At 42.9% G+C, this 17,494-nt stretch overlaps 1 protein-coding gene across 2 annotated transcripts in view; it reads right to left on the reverse strand.

The window, feature by feature from the left end:
- Nucleotides 1-17,494, reverse strand: part of LOC118368432 (serine/threonine-protein kinase D3-like) — an 83,359-nt gene that overhangs the window by 64,637 nt on the left and 1,228 nt on the right. The window contains exons 5-8 of one of the 2 annotated variants that reach the window (XM_035752510.2): nucleotides 16,473-17,333; nucleotides 16,147-16,254; nucleotides 14,136-15,493; nucleotides 12,778-13,549 (exon numbers count right to left, since the gene is read on the reverse strand). In XM_035752510.2, coding sequence (XP_035608403.1) covers nucleotides 12,778-13,086 — 309 coding nt within the window. In that variant the 5' untranslated portion in view covers nucleotides 13,087-13,549; nucleotides 14,136-15,493; nucleotides 16,147-16,254; nucleotides 16,473-17,333. Of the gene's footprint in view, nucleotides 1-12,777; nucleotides 13,550-14,135; nucleotides 16,255-16,472; nucleotides 17,334-17,494 lie in introns of both variants that reach the window. The other variant, XM_052496928.1, reaches the window with a different exon arrangement.

Consider the following 17,494-nt stretch of genomic DNA (forward strand, 5'->3'; position numbering starts at 1 on the left):
CGTCAGTCGAGGATGCCTGGTCGTTCTTTAAAAGTAACTTCCTTGCCATCTTAAATAAGCATGTCCCTAAGAACAGATATATACCTGACTGCCCTTGACCAGCACAAAAACATCATGTGGCAGACTGCAATAGCATCGAATAGTCCCCACAACTGTTCAGGGAAGTCAGGAACCAATACACGCAGTCAGTCAGGAAAGCAAAGGCTAGCTTTCTCAAACAGAAATTTGCATCCTGTAGCTCTAACTCCAAAAAGTTTTGGGACACTGTAAAGTCCATGGAGAACAAGAGCACCTCCTCCCAGCTGCCCACAGCACTGAGGCTAGGTAACACGGTCACCACCAATAAATCTATGATAATTGAAAATTTCAATAAGCATTTTTCCCCAACCCCGGGCCAACAGCCGCTCAGGAAGGAGATGCGTTCTGTCTCCTAGAGATGAATGTACGTTGGTGCGAATCGTGCAAATCAATCTCAGAACAACAGCAAAGGACTTTGTGAAGATGCTGGAGGGAACAGGTACAAGAGTATCTATATCCACAGTAAAACGAGTCCTATAACAACATAACCTGAAAGTCCCCTCAGCAAGAAAGAATCCACTGCTCCAAAACTGGCATAAAAAGCCAGACTACGGTTTGCAACTGCACATGGGGACAAAGATCGTACTTTTTGGAGAAATGTCCTCTGGTCTGATGAAACAAAAATATAACTGTTTGGCCATAATGACCATTGTTACATTTGGAGGAAAAAGGGGAAGGCTTGCAAGCCGAAGGCACGGGGGTGGCAACATCATGTTGTGGGGGTGCTTTGCTGCAGGAGGGACTGGTGCACTTCACAAAAATAGATGGCATCATGGAGGGAAAATGACGTGGATATATTGAATCAACATCTCAAGACATCAGTCAGGAAGTTAAAGCTTGGTTGCAATTGGACTTCCAAATGGACAATGACCCCAAGAATACTTCCAAAGTTGTGGCAAAATGGCTTAAGGACAACAAAGTCAAGGTATTGGAGTGGCCATCACAAAGCCCTGACCTCAATCCTATAGATAATTTGTGGGCACAACTGAAAAAACGTGTGCGAGCAAGGAGGCCTACAAACCTGACTCAGTTACACCAGCTCTGTCACGAGGAATGGGCCGAAATGTATCCAACTTATTGTGGGAAGCTTGTGGAAGGCTACCCGAAACGTTTGACCCAAGTTAAACCATTTAAAGGCAATGCTACCAAATACTAATTGAGTGTATGTAAACTTCTGGCCTACTGGGAATTTGATGAAATAAATCAAATCTGAAATAAATAATTTTATCTACTATTACTCTGACATTTCACATTTCTTAAAATAAAAAGTGGTGATCCTAACTGACCTAAGACAGGGAATTCTTACTCTAATTAAATGTCAGGAATTGTGAAAAACTGAGTTTAAATGTATTTGGTTAAGGTGTATGTAAACTTCGGACTTCAACTGTGAATGAAGCGGGAGGCTTTTCCATGTCTTCAGCTCCTCCGCTAGACATGGCTGTCACTGCTCTTTTTTCTTCTTTGCTCTTTGCCACATGGGCGTCCAGGATTGATTCGTTGGGATTCAACATGCCCCGTTCACATGAACAGTACACACAACTGCTTTAAAAAAAAATCATCAAATTAACCTTCAGGCTTCAGAGTAAAACACAGCACGCATCTGTCTTGTCTTTATCTTTTCACTGCAACTCTGCAGAGATTTAGGGAATAATTACTTTAAAAAGTAACAGCGGCATGATGGTTAAACTATGACGGTTAAACTCTGTAATTGATCCGCAGGTTCACATGCGTGCCGAACCGTGGGGGGTGATGCGTACAAATCACGGATCAACTACGGTCCGTTACACCACTAGTTACTGTGTAGGTGAGAGTAGATTCTGAATGTTCTAATGTTAAGTGTCTCTGTCTCTCTCCCGCTCCATCTCTCCTTTAACAAGCAGCCATGTTGTTGTCATTCCGCAGGGACCTGTTTTCAGCCTATTAAGTCTCTAGTCAATAACCGGTGCAAAGTGTGTATGTTTACCTTGTGTTCCCATTTAATTAGCTAGTAAATATGTAATTAAACCAATTTGTGTAGTACTGAATCATAAGTAAGGCTCGGGTTTTTGCAGATGCAAGGAGGTTACGACTGTTCAGAATGATGATATGATACAAGGTTATAACTAATAAGTTGACTGTTTATAGATGTGATAGGTAAAGACCTTTTAGAGTTAAATTCGGGAGATGGTAACTCTTTCAAGAACTGCTCTCTTGGTGCCCCAGATCCAAATTAGTTCATTGTTACATGATTAATTTAATCTGGTAACAATTAAACATAGTTAGTTCATTAGACAAATAACAGTCTTCTGATTAAAGTCAAGTCACGACAGTGTGGAAGCCAGGAGATGCTAACTGGTTTTATGTTAATTAACGCTTAATTACCAACTGTTTATTTGCTTGACAATCATGGCTGACAAAATGCTGTGACCGCCACAGCCCTAATCATGAGACATCTAATGTACAGTAGCCTAGAGTAGATACATGCTGCTTCCCTGGGGCTTTTATAGAAAATGCATCTGTCCATTCCACAGCTCTTCCCACATACAGTAGGCCTTCTATACTGTACAGTATATGCAGAATCACACTTATGTAATATAATAAACTGCTCCTATAATCTCCGAGGCCAGGCGTCTGCAGAGCATGTGCCTTCCCTTCTGCCCAGCCCAGCAGCCAGTGGGCGGAGAGAGGGAGAGAGAGAAAGCGAGAGAGAGAGAGAGCATTACAGTGCATTACATCAAACTAATCACTCCCTATTTTGCAGGCTGGAGCCAAGGCAAACACACTACAGCTGGAGCAGAGAGGCAGAGAGACTGGGAGCAGCCAACTGCACAGCCCATCTGCATAGCACTATAGTCCACATATGGTTCACATTTCACACATACTACTGCTTTACTTCCCGGACAGACCAACTCTCTCTGTCAGCCTCTCTCTCTATCAGCCTCTCTCTCTCTCTCTCTCCCTGTGTTTATCTGTTACTCTCGCAGTCTCTCGCTCATATTTGCTCCGCTACAGGCCTTGGTAGCCACTTTTCACAGCAGGAAAAATAAACGGAAGAAAATCCATCTTGGTAACAAATTGAGCCCAGTGCAACAAGATGCAGTGAAAAGGACATTTATGTGGCTGGGGAGTGTTGATGTTTTTTAATAATTATCTTTTTGCTCAGAAAAGACCATAAGTTCAGTTCCACGTGGTATGACGATTCAGATACATCTGAAAATGTATTACTGTGTAATCCAATGGCAGAAGTCAATGGAAAAATGAAAAAGTTTTGAATTCATCAGTGACACAATAAGGTAGACTGTGTTAGTGGAAAGACTATGAAGCAAAAAAGCTTCCTCTGCTAAAACGTTTCCCATTTATCTGCTCAGGACAGGATTTGGAACAAAAAGGCAGAACTTGCACATTCCACTCTGTCTGTGGACAAGGGTCACCATACTGACAGAGTAACTTATTGTCTGACCAACTTTGCAGTGCGCTATTACACTAGCTCCTTCTTCTACTCATTTTCACTATGTTTCAACAAAAGTGTGAACACCACAACCTTATAGGTTCAGTCCACTGTGAGATGAAAAGAACAGAGCTTGAAAGCATGCCAAACCGTCATATGTAACTAATTCAGTGCTGGTGTGAGGCCCTTACCTCGAAAAACCCATACTGAGATACCAAGTGCTGACAAGGTGAAATCCCAGTGCTAACCACTGAGCTTAAGTCTAGGCCTCTCCCCAAACCACAGAACAGTGTACTCATGAAGAGAGCACATACACCTGTCAGCATAGACCTACTTCCACTAGCAGGACAAACCATAGGGGAATACTCCTCTTACTTCATTTGCATTTGTGATAATGATACTATGACACTAGGATACTTCTCAGCCTGAAATGGACGCTCTCTTCCTGTTCACGGTGGTCGTACTGCTCTAATTGGAGACTCTTCAAACCTTTAGCCTGCACTGTGATCTATTACTGCCCTTTTGAGTATTGTGTGGATTCAGACTCAAAACAACTCAACACTACTCCTTCGTGTCCTCAAGTGGATCAAGTGCTCCAGTCCAGTCCTCAGTGGAGAGGAGATAGTGGAGATGAGGTCACTACTTGGTGGCCAGCTCCTTAACGAGTCCTTAACGAGAGCTGTCTGAAAGCTGAGAGCCCCGGTCCATTCTTTAGAGATGAGAGAGACTGGCTCTCTTCCCCTGGTTGTCTTGTGAGTGTGTGAGTGAGAAAGTGAATGTGTCCGGGGGCTGATAGGAGGGGAGGAGAGGAAGAAGGCTGAGTCACAGGAGCCGCGACCTCTCAGGAAGAGAGGAAGAGAGCAGTGTGATCTAAGCAGCTCTGCTAGGCCCTGGGCTCTGAGTTATGGGCCCTTGGTGATGCTTCTGCAGCCCAGTGTGCCTTGAAGATATACTAGGAAAACTCTCTCCTCTCTCTTTGAGAATGGCAGGGGACTAGTGCCGGCCAGGTGGATCTGATTCTGAACACAGATTAAATAATCATGTGAAGCTTTTGATTAAGGTAAAAGGATATTGCTGGTGATCCAGAGTTTATCTCTGTGCTCTGCTAGTATAAAGAGCTGTAGGGTTTGACAGTAGACGAGGTGACTATGACTCCATATCATTGCTGACAATCTTCACTGCTTATCATTCTAAACGCTGAAATAAATAGTAGTGTAAACAGGACACAGAATACATGCACACACTGTAGGTAAAATTAGGTCAACATGTTGTAAAAACCCACTTTGCTCATGATAACCTTCACTCACAGAGACAGACACACAGATACAGACAGGAATACAAGCCATTGCAGCGGACAGAGAATCCATTTGGACAGAGCCAGAACCACACAGACGAAATGGGCCACTGAACACACTGTATTTCTCCACTAACCACAGGCAGCTGATTGAGAAGCAGGCGAAAACAGGGCCTGCTGTGGAAACAGGGAGAGGCTCTGGAGAGGGACTTAAGTTAAGAGTATGTATTGGCTGGGGAAACATGGTGACAGACGTCACACCAACTGACTTTTTAAAAACTTGTGGCTGGGACAAAAGTAAACACAATACAAGTTAAAAGAACACGGCGACCAGAGATGCTGAAATACATTCGCTTTTTCAACCACTATGAGATCAGATCAGATCCATTGTGGCTCAATGTCACCATAAAAGCATTGTACGTGTCCTTTAAGTTCTCAGTGGGTTACGGGTTTCGTGCTGCTTGTTATTGAGGCCATGTTGCACTTCCTCTGCCATCTTACTACCAGCCTGGTAGATCACCCAGTGAGCTGACAAACAGGGGAGGAAAACAGTTCTGAAAAAACACCTCCGAATGCATTTTCAAACCTGCCGCCCGCCTAGGTCGGGGACCGATGACACCAACGCTGGTGCTGCCGTCTGACAGAAAACACTAGGCTCCGTATGGTTTCGTATCAACCTGCTGCTATTAACCTAATGGGGGTAAATCACATTGTTTCTGAGAACTAACAGTTCCCCCATTTCTACTGTGTCTCCACGACTTCTGTGAACACTGACCTCCATTCTGAGACCAGTAATGTCATTAGGGTTTAACTGTAAAGAGGCACGGCAAATCAACCAACATAGGACCAGGCCGGACGCCTGAATCCCCTCTCTGTTAGTCTGTGAACTTGGCACTGGGCCACGTCTCTGCAAGTGCCCTCAGCATTGGTCAAGGTTGCGATCCATTAAGCGATCCATTAAGGCGGGCCAGGTCAGAGAGTGCAGACAAGGTGGAACGCCTGTCTGTGCAGAGGGGGAAGTATCCTGTAACTCCAAGAGTGAGTGAGCAGCCGCCAGCCAAATCAATGAGGGAAATGGGACATCCTTCTATAAACAGGAATATATTGCACGCTGGTGTAAGATTTATGAGGGGATGTTACTTTAATTACTCGCTCTACAATTTATCTGTCCCCAATCACTTTACATAGGCTGTACTAAAGGGATAGGTGAGCACAGCTGTAAATATAAAGTCGTTTGAGGTTGATTACTGTACAGCGTGTGCTTGAAAATCTATACATCTGTCCCTTCAATATAATCAGAGTTGAACCCCTACTTAGAACTATTCAACCAGTAGCAATAGAGACTGGAGCAAGACTAGATTATCTCTAGCTGTACATTCATAGAACATGGTGAAGGGCATCCGTCCCAGTGGCCTACTGACGCTGCCAGTGCAGAGACAAACCAACCACAGGGTGGTGGTGGTGAATTCTATGGCTGGGTCTGGCTCCTACCACACAGCAGGGCACCATTGGGCATACAGCAGGCAAGCTGGCCAGCAGACCACAAGCCAGGCACTAATGCAGGCCTGCCGCCATAGCCGTCCTCCCTCCCAAAGGAGGACCAGTCACAATGCCCCAGTCTGTCATTTTGTGACTCTTGTGGGTGAGTGTTCTGTTCTGCCATGCCACTCTACAATTGGGGAGATTGAGACTGGAGAAATGTGAACTGCAGATGGGAGACATTACTCAGTTCACTTAACTATAGTGTTTTTATCCCTCTCTCTATTCCCACAAATGACTCAGGACTGGAGAAATGGATAGATTGCTTGCACACATGGTTATTCCAGACATAAGTGAAAGCTTATAGTGATACAGGTATCCCTCAGTTGCAGCATTCATACAACCATAATTTTGCCTGCACTGGCATAGAAAGATTGAAAATTGAAATATGACATTAAGCATGTACATGAACTCGAAGAAAAACATGCAAGCTGGAAAAATGAACCCTGAAATCATATATACTGTAACGGTCTCCATTCAGAAGCAATTCCCATAACTTATAACACGGACAGGTTTTGACTCCAGGGTGAACTTTATTTCTCAGAAGCAACCAAATGTGCTTTCCAGGATGTGTCTTACCCCATGTATATAATACATAGTGCCCAGAGCTCAGCCCAGCCGTGCTCAGGGTGAAATATGGTTGTTCTATAGGAACATGCAGATGTGTGCTGAGCAGAGCTGGACTGAGCTATCCAGGCTGGGGGAGGGGAGGAGTGGATGGATGTGATTTATTTCCTGCGAGTTCCAGTTAGTTATGGCCTGTGGGAGAGGAGCACTCTCCAGTTTCCATCTGCACTCTCTCCTTTTCTCATTTTGTTTTCATCTCTCTCTCTCTCGCGCAGAAATCAGTTCTGCTCCTGTCGTTTTGATGAATTCTTTAATCGAATATGGGGTGATTAAAACTATTAACGTGTGTCGATGACTTAAGGGCCATAAGCTGATGCTGCACCAACTAAACAAACGCTGTGCGTGGCAAATCAAATCACTAGGATGCATGTACTGTTCCATTTGTCAAAGAGGTGAAAATCCCTTGTTTATCATCCGTTGTTGACCGTTTAAGTTCTAGTTTTTACATGAAACATTATTTCGAGCGGCTTGATATTACGCAAAGGCTCAAAATATTACCCAAATTCCTCTGTTTTCACCATACTGTTTCATGTTGTCCAGCTTGACCTGTTGAGTGTCTGCTTCTCAAAAGGCCTTTGTTCAGCTAATTACACAGGCAGCTGTGCTACTCTCAACCAGGAACTGGGAGTTATTCTACTGCACTAACAAACCAGTAGGAAAGCAAGGGTGTGCTGTACTGTGCCAGACAGCCACATTTCACAGTACAGTATATCCAGCTGTGGCGAATATGTTCAGAACAGAGCAGGACTATCTTAGGGACAAGGGCTAAAGTAGAATGTTCATAAAACTGCCTTGGTTTGATGTTTTTTCCCCCTATTGTCTATGCCAAAAGGACTTCAAATTTCCTTCCTTCTTGCAAGCTTTATCCTCTCCCTGGAACAGCTAGAGAGGAACGTTAACTTGGAGGCCGAGACCCTCTCTGTAAACCTTCCATTTTATATCAAACACTTTCAATGTTTCAACTGACAAGGCTAGGATTTCCAACCTTCGCCTCCAAACATCCCCACCTGCTATTTAATGCTGCATTGACAGGATATCAAGGCACGTTGAGCGTGCCATAACCATTACACCATCCTCTACAATTTGTCTGACGCGATCCAGAAACCCAGTGTTATAGTTGAATTTGTTATATTTAAATGTCATGGCACCCCATCCCAACAACATAACATCATCCTTCAAGTATGCCTGGATGGGGAGCGGAGGAATGCTGGTTGGCTGGGCCGGCTGGCTGCTAAAGACAAGTCATTCTCAGGAAGTCATGAACTTTTGTCCCGCGGTTGCTCCCTCTCTGGCTGCACGGGAGGACTTGGGCGACACCAAACAGGAAGCAGCTCCACAAGTTGACGCTATCACTGTTTATACCCCATTCATCACGCACAGAGACCCAACCAAACACCCAGGGCCAAGGAGCCAGACTGAGAGACAGACCCAGAGTCTGGTGGCAGGCAGCCACAGATAGAGAGCCTAACCAGGGCAGCCTGGCTCCCCTCAGGTTGGGTCACGTCACAGTCCCAGAGGAGCCAGCCTGGTCTGGGTGGGTGAAGGATGGTGCTCTCACGCCAACTGACGATACCCTCAAAGGGTCATCATCGTATTGACTGAAGTGGAGCAGAGGGGGCTACAGCCACGCAGAAGACTTGAAGAAGAAGTTAACATCTAGAATCAGATTGAGGATCAGGTTATCCCAAGTTCAATCTTACTCATTTCGGGGTACTGTAAAAGTTCCCTTAATGGTCGGTTACCCATATTAACCATAGAGAGACAAAACAGACCTCGGATCAGTGAATAAGGGCATATTCAATGCACATCCCAAAGGGGCCCAGTGGTTTGGCAGTCAGTTGGACGATGAATGAGCTGTATGGAGTCCATAGAATACACAGTTATAACTGATTGCATTCTCTGAATAGTCGGATTCAAAAAGAGGTTTCAGCCATGCGATAAAATGTCAATGCTGTGTTAACAATGTAAGCCCATGTACGTGTTCAGTGGAAACAAGGGAGAGAAACTACTCTGTCAATCTAGGACGAGGCCAAAGACAGCGCAAATTCAAATCTAATACTACTCCGTTTCAAAACATGTAAAGGGAAACAACTGCTCAAACAGCATATACTTCTGACTAATGTTGCTCCATGTTTGTTGCCTGGCCCAGTGACTGACTGGTGGATCGCTTACCAACTACACAGTCGCTCAGTGTGGGAAATAATAGCACACAGGGGCAAAGTTCTGTCCAGACTATCTACTGAGATATTAGCGTATGAAACATTTTCCCTGTCCGCTCACCACTGACACAGAAACCCTGGGCTCTCTACTGCTGACTGGAAGGAATCTAGAAAGGCAGAGATGGGGTTTGTTTGCTGGAAAAGCTACAGAGGCAAATCCAGCTGCTGATTTAATAAAAGGTTTAACAATAGTCATGCATACTTCAGTTCAGTGAGGATGGACTTGATGGACCGAAAAGAGCACAGTGATATTTTCCACTGATTTCAAAGCCATATGGGTGTATTTCATCAGACAGAGAATACTGTGACCTGCTATAAAAGCAGCAATATAGAACAACCACTAGCCATATAAACACATTGCAGACTATATAACCATTGTATCATTTGTAACAAAGTACAGTGCCTATTCAGCAGATGTTAATGTAAGTAGCTGATTTTAAAGTAATAACTCGTCTATCTAAGGTTAAGGCAAACTGACTGTGTTGATTTTCTAAAAGAACTTTCTTCATATCATATTTACAACCTTTTCTTTAGCTCTTGTAGCTGCCTCTAGCAACCTTGCCAATACGTTACAAGACCTATGAAAATATCATCAGTGATCAGATGCTCTGCAGACCAGTATCAGCAGACCCCATAAAGAACAACAACATCACACTGTCCTGGAGGACTGTGAACTTGGCACACATTACATTAAAGGACACAGGAAATGCACTCGGAATTGGCCCTGGTAGATCTATGGGTTTCAGGCCTTTCTACTGGTTAAAAGGTATGTTCCTTGGAGTGATCACCTGCTCCGTTGTACTGAATGGAACGTGTCAGTTCAACATAGCTCAACGCTACTCCACTTTCTAAGAACAATGATTCTCTTGAGAGGAAAAGGTTACAGAGTATTTGCATTATAGAGGTGATGAGTAAGGAGAGACGAGAAGTGAACAAAGTATCTATACTGAGACTATGTGGGCCAGCCAGGATGCACAGAGAAAAATGTCTCACCCATTTCTCCAAAATACCTGATCCCTTTGCTCCCACCCCTCCCTTCCTTTCATCCACTAGACACGACGGAATGAGTTCTATAATCTCATCCCCTCACTCAGTCGCTGATTAATGATGGACACAAATAGAGTAATCTTCCTTATGGATGAAAGACGATGACACAAAAGGTGAACGTGTCAATGTCATTTCATTAAAACAGGAATCTGTGATAAGAACATCCACCCATAACGACAGTAAGGCCTACACCCCATCCATCAGATAGAACGGCACAAACCCAGGAGAACCCCCCCCCCCCACACACACACAAAATGGCACTGAGTGATAAGAGAGAGTAAAATTAAGCCCATGGCCGTAGAACTTATTACGTTTCATAAGCTGAAAAAACTATTATCTAAACGTTCAGGATCTAATAAGCAGTCTAATGTATGGTATCAGTTGGATGTGAACATCTGAATGTGGATCTGTCGTCTGTAGTCTGAGGCAAGGCCGTTCATACTGTACGTTATTCTCTTCACTGATGTGTAAAGAAGCACAAGGAGGACACAAGGACGCACTCTTTGAACAAATGGCCAGTCCTGAGAATGCTCTTCATGGACCAACTCAATCTCTAGATTGCTAAGAGTTAAAAAAAACAGACCAATGCATGGTAATGGCAACCCTATAATGGACAGAGACAGTCTGCTTGCCACCAATACAATTTAAAGAACAAACAAATGGAGTCAGCCAACTATATTTGGTTCCACTGGTTTGCTCTTGATTTTCCAAACTTGCCTTTGCATCTTTCTAGCCAGTGGTACATAGGCAACCACTGTTGATTGATGCAGTCTATCTTTCAGTTGTTCAAAGCCTCTTCTTATGCAGGAGCCAGAACCCAAAGTCATTACCGACAGCCACAATTGTCATGGAAAATAACCTGGCATATGAATTACATCGTGGATGACTTTGAGATGAATAAACCATTGAGTGGTTCAGTGTTAGTGTCGCCAGTGAGAGTACACCACAATGTAAATAGCTGATGCTACTAGACCGTGCACGCCAACTGGAGAAGCCTCACTGCTGCCGAGCATGCTGCTGTGGTGCTTAAAACTCATTCTGTGCACAAGACACAGATGTCTGCAACAACAACAAAAAAACTGTCACAAAAAGTGTAAACAGACAAGAATGGCACAGAAATGGCCAACCCTGCCTGCAGTATAACTGTCTCACTGTTCTGAAGAGTTCATTTCAACTTGCAACCAATGTTCCCTCTAAGCTGCGCGCTCCCGGGACTGCCCCACAGAAGAAATATCAGCCTGCGCAGAGAAGCACGAGATTGAACGTCACTCAACTTGACAGTTTCCCCCCTTAGCTATCAACATTATCGACGTTTCCCTTTACTGTGGGAATTGTGATCGAATCAACGCAATATTAGCCACTTTCAATGCAACATACAATTTTGTTGAAGGCAGAACGCATTGGAGTATGATTTTATTGCATTGACAGGCTATACTCAGCCTGCACTCTACACAGACTGGTACGGCAAAACCAATCAGAGCTGCAGTAGGATAATATGCAAATAGACCATTGCCATATGTGCCATTCACTTTGAACTGGACTGTGTTTACAGAATGAGCGGTCATGAGTAGAAGTGCTTGTTTTGAGATGAAAGCGAGAGCTGCATGTAGCCAAGTGTGCACATTTGTTCATATCTTATGCTAGTTAGTGAGATATTAGCCCAGTTATAGATCATTTGTAGGCAGCAATGGGGGAATGATTGCTTCCTGCAAGAGCAGAAAACATGTACATTTCTACGTGTACATTTTTAGACAGCTTTGAAAAGCGAATCAGGTAAACAGCTTTCTTTCTTAAAGGAGCAGTGCTGTATTTTCAGATAGGCTTGAATAAGCTAAGAAGCCAATAGGCAGAGGGTAGGATAATGTGTCTGATTCTCTGTCATTTTATTTTGTAAAGTGGTTTCTTGGATCAAACATAACATTTTCAGTCACCTCCTTGTCTGAAGGACAAGTGGATAAACAGGTTAATGTCAAGCCCTGCATGTTTTTTAAAAACTATATTGAACGCCACAAATCAAATCACACACATTGGCTGCTACTGTAGGTTGAATGATAACAGCTATTTCCATGTTAAAATGTTATGGGATGCATTCTCTCCATTGTTGTTGATGGCAGGCCACTCTGGTAGGCCTACATTACGATCAAATAGCCACAGTAGCCTACTTGACCACTGTCTGAAGCTGTAACTTAAAGCGGGTACAGCATCAGTGTTCATAGTAAAACACATGCTGGAAGTTGCACAGCATTTTCACACTGCTCAAGTTTGCACTCAGCAGACCTGAAATTTGCTCAGTGCCGAAATATGCCACTGATTTGTTTAGCAGTATGCTTGGTGGACTTTCCAGTGGACTTTCCAATCTTTATTGAAACTTTGAATTGAGTATATAAAAAGACAACTAAGCTTTTAGGTTTAGTGAATTTTCTTTCTCTTGCTCAGGCCTACTTATTGCATTTCACTCTATCGATATCTTTATAGATATTCAGTATGTCATTATGCATTAGCTGTAGTAGGTCAAGTGTTATAACAAGAACGGATTGTGTAATTACCTTTTGGTCGACTATAGAGCAGACCAGGTCTTTGACAGCAGACAGCGACAGGTCATGGTTCTCCAGGTTCACCATCTCTCTGGTCAAGCCAATCTGGAGGAGGAAGGACACTCCATGGAAGGAGCTGCGGGAGTTAGTGGGGCTGGGAGCGCTGTGAGTGTGACTCCCGTGACTCCCGTTGGACAGGCGGCTGTAGAGGGGTCCCGGGGGGCTTGGCGATGGTGAGGGGGTCAGAGGCACAGCTGGGATTTGTGAGTGGAGGTAGGCTTTGGGAAAGGACGGAGGAGCTGAGCTGCTGCAGGCAGACATTGGGTTTCTTCCAATGGCAGAGATGATGATGCAAAATGTAAAGTATTGTAACTGTCAGTGATGCCTTTTTAAATCAGGCACCACCGAACTACTAAGAACATACACAAGTCTGAAGAAACATTCAATCCTCATTCTAGGAGATATGAAATGCAAGGTCTTCAAAAGTATCACGAGCAGTGTTAGCCAATAGCAATAGTCAAACGTTCATCCCCACTGACTGCTCACATGCCTGGCAATCAATTCACGGACAAAGCCTGATGATTCCACTAAATGGCCTCAGCTCTCTCTCTAGGGCAAGAGATGTGTGCAGTTTGCACTGCTGAGATACTGTGGATGCTCCAGTCGTCCGAGATCGATTCCCCAACGCTCACTGCAAGAGGCGGTCACCATTCCAAACTTCATGTTCTTGAATGGTGTCCCCTCACAGTACTAGAGTCACATATCTGCCCTGGCCACAGGAAACCTGTCACAAAACAGATACAGTACATTTAATGGTGGTAGAATAGAATATGTTTAGGTTTGTAGATGTCGTAGATTTGACCAAACTGAAAAAAATCAACGAAACAAATCATGACCTCAAAGCTGTTTACACTTTCGAAGTAGGCTATGCACTAACAATAAGTGATGCAATTCATGAGGAATAAACATGATCAGGTTTGGATACAATAAACACGTCAAATAATTGTAATTGTAGACTTCTATTATATTGTAAGCAAGTACAAACAATGCATAATGTTCAATAACTTCATCTGACAAATTAGAGACATGATGTAGTTTACCATATACATTACGGAATGTTTTCTATTTATCTATTCATCATGCACAACCAACATCTGGAATCAAGGCTTCTCAACATCTGGACCATCCCACTTTCGATTGAATTGCTGGCAGAAGACGACCTCATGTCCACGAATGCCAGCAACACAAGTTATACAAGACCTGTTTTTGCATAATAAAAGCTTGTTGAAATATTCTTCATTATCCTATGAATGACCCTAAATATTCCAATCGTCCATAAAATATGTCTAACACATAATTGGTCTACTTACCTCCACTTTCTTCAAAAGACGTCGTTGGATTCATGGCCAGTGGACAGCAGGAACTTCTCCAAAAACTCCCAACAATCGAATCACACAGAAAAAATATTCAAGCTCATTCGCCTTTTGGCTAAATCATACAAATGAGCAACAATGTAACATATGCATTAGCAGGACTGTCTAAAAGCGTGCTAAGACTCACAACCGAGTTCTCTACTTTTTGAAACTTTCTCTTGTCGTCTATTCGTGGTTGCCAGATTCATGCGCATCTTATTATCCTCCCAGCTGTGACTACTCCCACTGTTTCTGAGAGAAAAGGAGGAGAGAACGGTTCCTGGGGCTTGAAGTTCTATTACCTATTTGGTGCTTTGGGTTTCTATCGGTGAGGATAAATCTTCAAACTACAATCTCACATGCAATGGCGTCTCGAAAAAGTTATCTTTACATTGCGCATGCCTCTTTCATCTATCTTTCCGTTATTCGGTTTATGCTGGAGAGAAAAAAAAACAGTAGTTACCCGACCTCTATTGCTTCAGTTCTGAAAATCAGTTGCCAGCAACGTAGAAAAAAATGCCATCATCCTCTATCCCTTGCACTGTTGCGTCTAATCTTTTAGAGAGGGTGGTGGCATACATCAGCATATTATTTATTATCCAAATATGGAAATGACAACACATTATGGATGTACAGATGTGTAATAACTCTAATACATATTTCATATATCAATGTTCCCAAATAACTCGAAATACATAATGAAGGACTATAGTACCCTGTATGCCCTCAACAATACATTGGGGTTATACAAATAGAACAATCTGGAACAGGAACAAGGTTATGACAATGGATTACAATGTTTTGTTTGTTCTTGTACAACATTTGAAAGGATTTCTTTCACTTTTCACCAGTGAGATGTAACTAATTCATCTAAGAATTGTCTGTCAGGGAAGCAATACCCAATGCAACCAGAATACATAAAACAAGTTGAGGCAGAAAAACGGTTGTTATGATTACATGATACACTACTTACAAGGCAGGGCTGGTGGAGGAATAGGACTGTATGGACATTATATCTGAATGACCGACTGGCGTGAATTTCCTCTTGAAACAGATTTAAATACGGGACCAATGATATCTCACACTCTCAGAAAAAACCTACATGATCTTTAAGCTTTCCGTGATGAAACCTCGGTGTAGAACCTGTGATGTTGAGTCAATACTGAGGGAAAGAGGAGTCTATCTTCTGGGCCCAGGCCATAAGTCCCCCACAGATGTTCTTCGCAGTGACACACAGTCCACCTCAGAACCTGACATTCTCTCCAAGACCTGAACTGCCTTCTGGGAGTCATTACCCAGCTTACAGATCACATAAACTGCAGCAGGGAAACACAAACGAATCAAAATGAGTAGTAGCAGCTTCCATTTCCTGGCTTCTCACAAGATTACGACGTCTGGCTGGCTATGCGAGACTACGTGAGTTGAATGAATAAAATATGTAGGGAATATTCTTTGTTTGATGCTTGGCCAGAAGCAGAGCTATTGCATGGTATTTTAATTCAAATTCACTATTAGGTGTGTTATGAACATGATAGGACTTCTTTCACTCTTGAAACTTAAAAGGGTGTCATGTGTCCCAGTTCAACTAAACTGTGTCAACTGTTTACATAACAAAGTGTTTCCCAGAAATTGGCCATTAAAATAGCTCATTAATAGCTAAATATACACAGGTTTGCTGAAATACACTCTGCTGAAATAAAGACCCAGATGAATATTCAATAAAAAGAGGCCGATGACGGTATATTTGTGTGTTGGATAAAGGATCACCTAGCAACTCCATCAACTCCCGTCATTGGCTGTCCAAAATAAGCGAACACCCTCGCAGGACAAGGCTACACAGACTTAATTAGCACTCAAATGACTCCTGTTTATTCAGTGAATATGGAGCCACTCCATAAGCCTAGCCATTGAAGAGCCTCCGCATGTTGTGACCTGCGGAGCTAGATGGAGACCAGATCAGTCATGGTACCTGGGACCTGGGATGCACTCGACATCTGCTCTTTCACTTGGCCAATTCTCTCCTTCAGCACATGGATGTGTTCACTGTTGCTGTTTTCTAAACAGGAAAGAGGAATGTCTAGCAATGACATAAGGAAATAAACCATTTTACCATTGAATTGAGGACAATTACTCGATTACTCATTTAGATCAGAACAGCTATGAAAGCACAGTGATGACAGATGTAATTAATGGGAAAGAAGTATTAATATCCTCCTAACTAACTCCATATCTTGCTAATTGTATAGAGTTAATGGAGTACAATGCCCGGAGGGCATTCAGCCAGCAGAAGGATACCGAGGGAGGTGGGCAGGTAACATATATCCACCTCCACTAGAGGGCGTAAGTTCAGCAGGAGATGAACAGCCGTGTTGTCCACTATAGCTTTATACTCCTGGCAATAGAAAGGAGAAATTCTAATGTTTGTCAGTGGTCACCTACAACACTTCACTTTGTTAATGACAGTGTCATGTTTAAAGGTCTGCGACATCAGAATGGAAGTTGCTAGTTTTCTGTGAGATAACTACATGCAAAGTGCAACTGGTTGCCTTTTTTTGTTGAGATGGGTGGAGTAAGCTTAACGTTTTGTCACATTATTTCAATTATAGGAAATAAAACTGTTTCCGACTCCAGGCCTTGCACAGTCACTATTATAGGCCAATCAATCACAATCTTCATCTACTTTCTCTTAATGGCTAAATTCTTTTGAAAGCTGTAATTTAGCAGAAATCCAAACAACCATTTCTGTCAGCGCCAACAACAGAAAGAGGTTATTATTTTCCGTAGAATACGTACAATCGCGTTTTAGTCATTTCCCATTTAGGGTTGGGTCAGCATTTAGATTTAATCTGGGTTTTTGAATGCACACGAATCACAGAAAATCAAGTGTAATCATCAGTCCTTGACTTGGACTGAAATAGGTGAAGGTACTCATTTTGGGTGCTGGTACTGTTTCCATTTAGGTGCAGGAGCTCCACAATACTTTTGAGCTAATATTCTATAAGAGAAACAGGAGCTCAAGCAGTAAAAAATGTGAGATTTGGCCCAAGTCAAGCATTGGTAATCATGCAATAATCGTCAAAAAACAGAAAGTCACGGACTATACTCTTCCTGCACGGATACCCTCTGGTCTTTGGAGTGAAGGTTTAGTAGTTGAAACTGAAAGAAAACACAGAAAATATTAGGTAAATATATTCAAAGCCATCACTTAAACAACATTTCCTATAATTAAATGGAAAATGGGAATGGTATTTAGCTTTTTTATTCCAGTAAAGTACAGAAAACTCCTTTGACATACAGCGTATATCTCTGCTATTTAT

Source organism: Oncorhynchus keta, chromosome 35, assembly GCF_023373465.1.
Source record: "Oncorhynchus keta strain PuntledgeMale-10-30-2019 chromosome 35, Oket_V2, whole genome shotgun sequence".
NCBI lineage: Eukaryota > Metazoa > Chordata > Actinopteri > Salmoniformes > Salmonidae > Oncorhynchus > Oncorhynchus keta.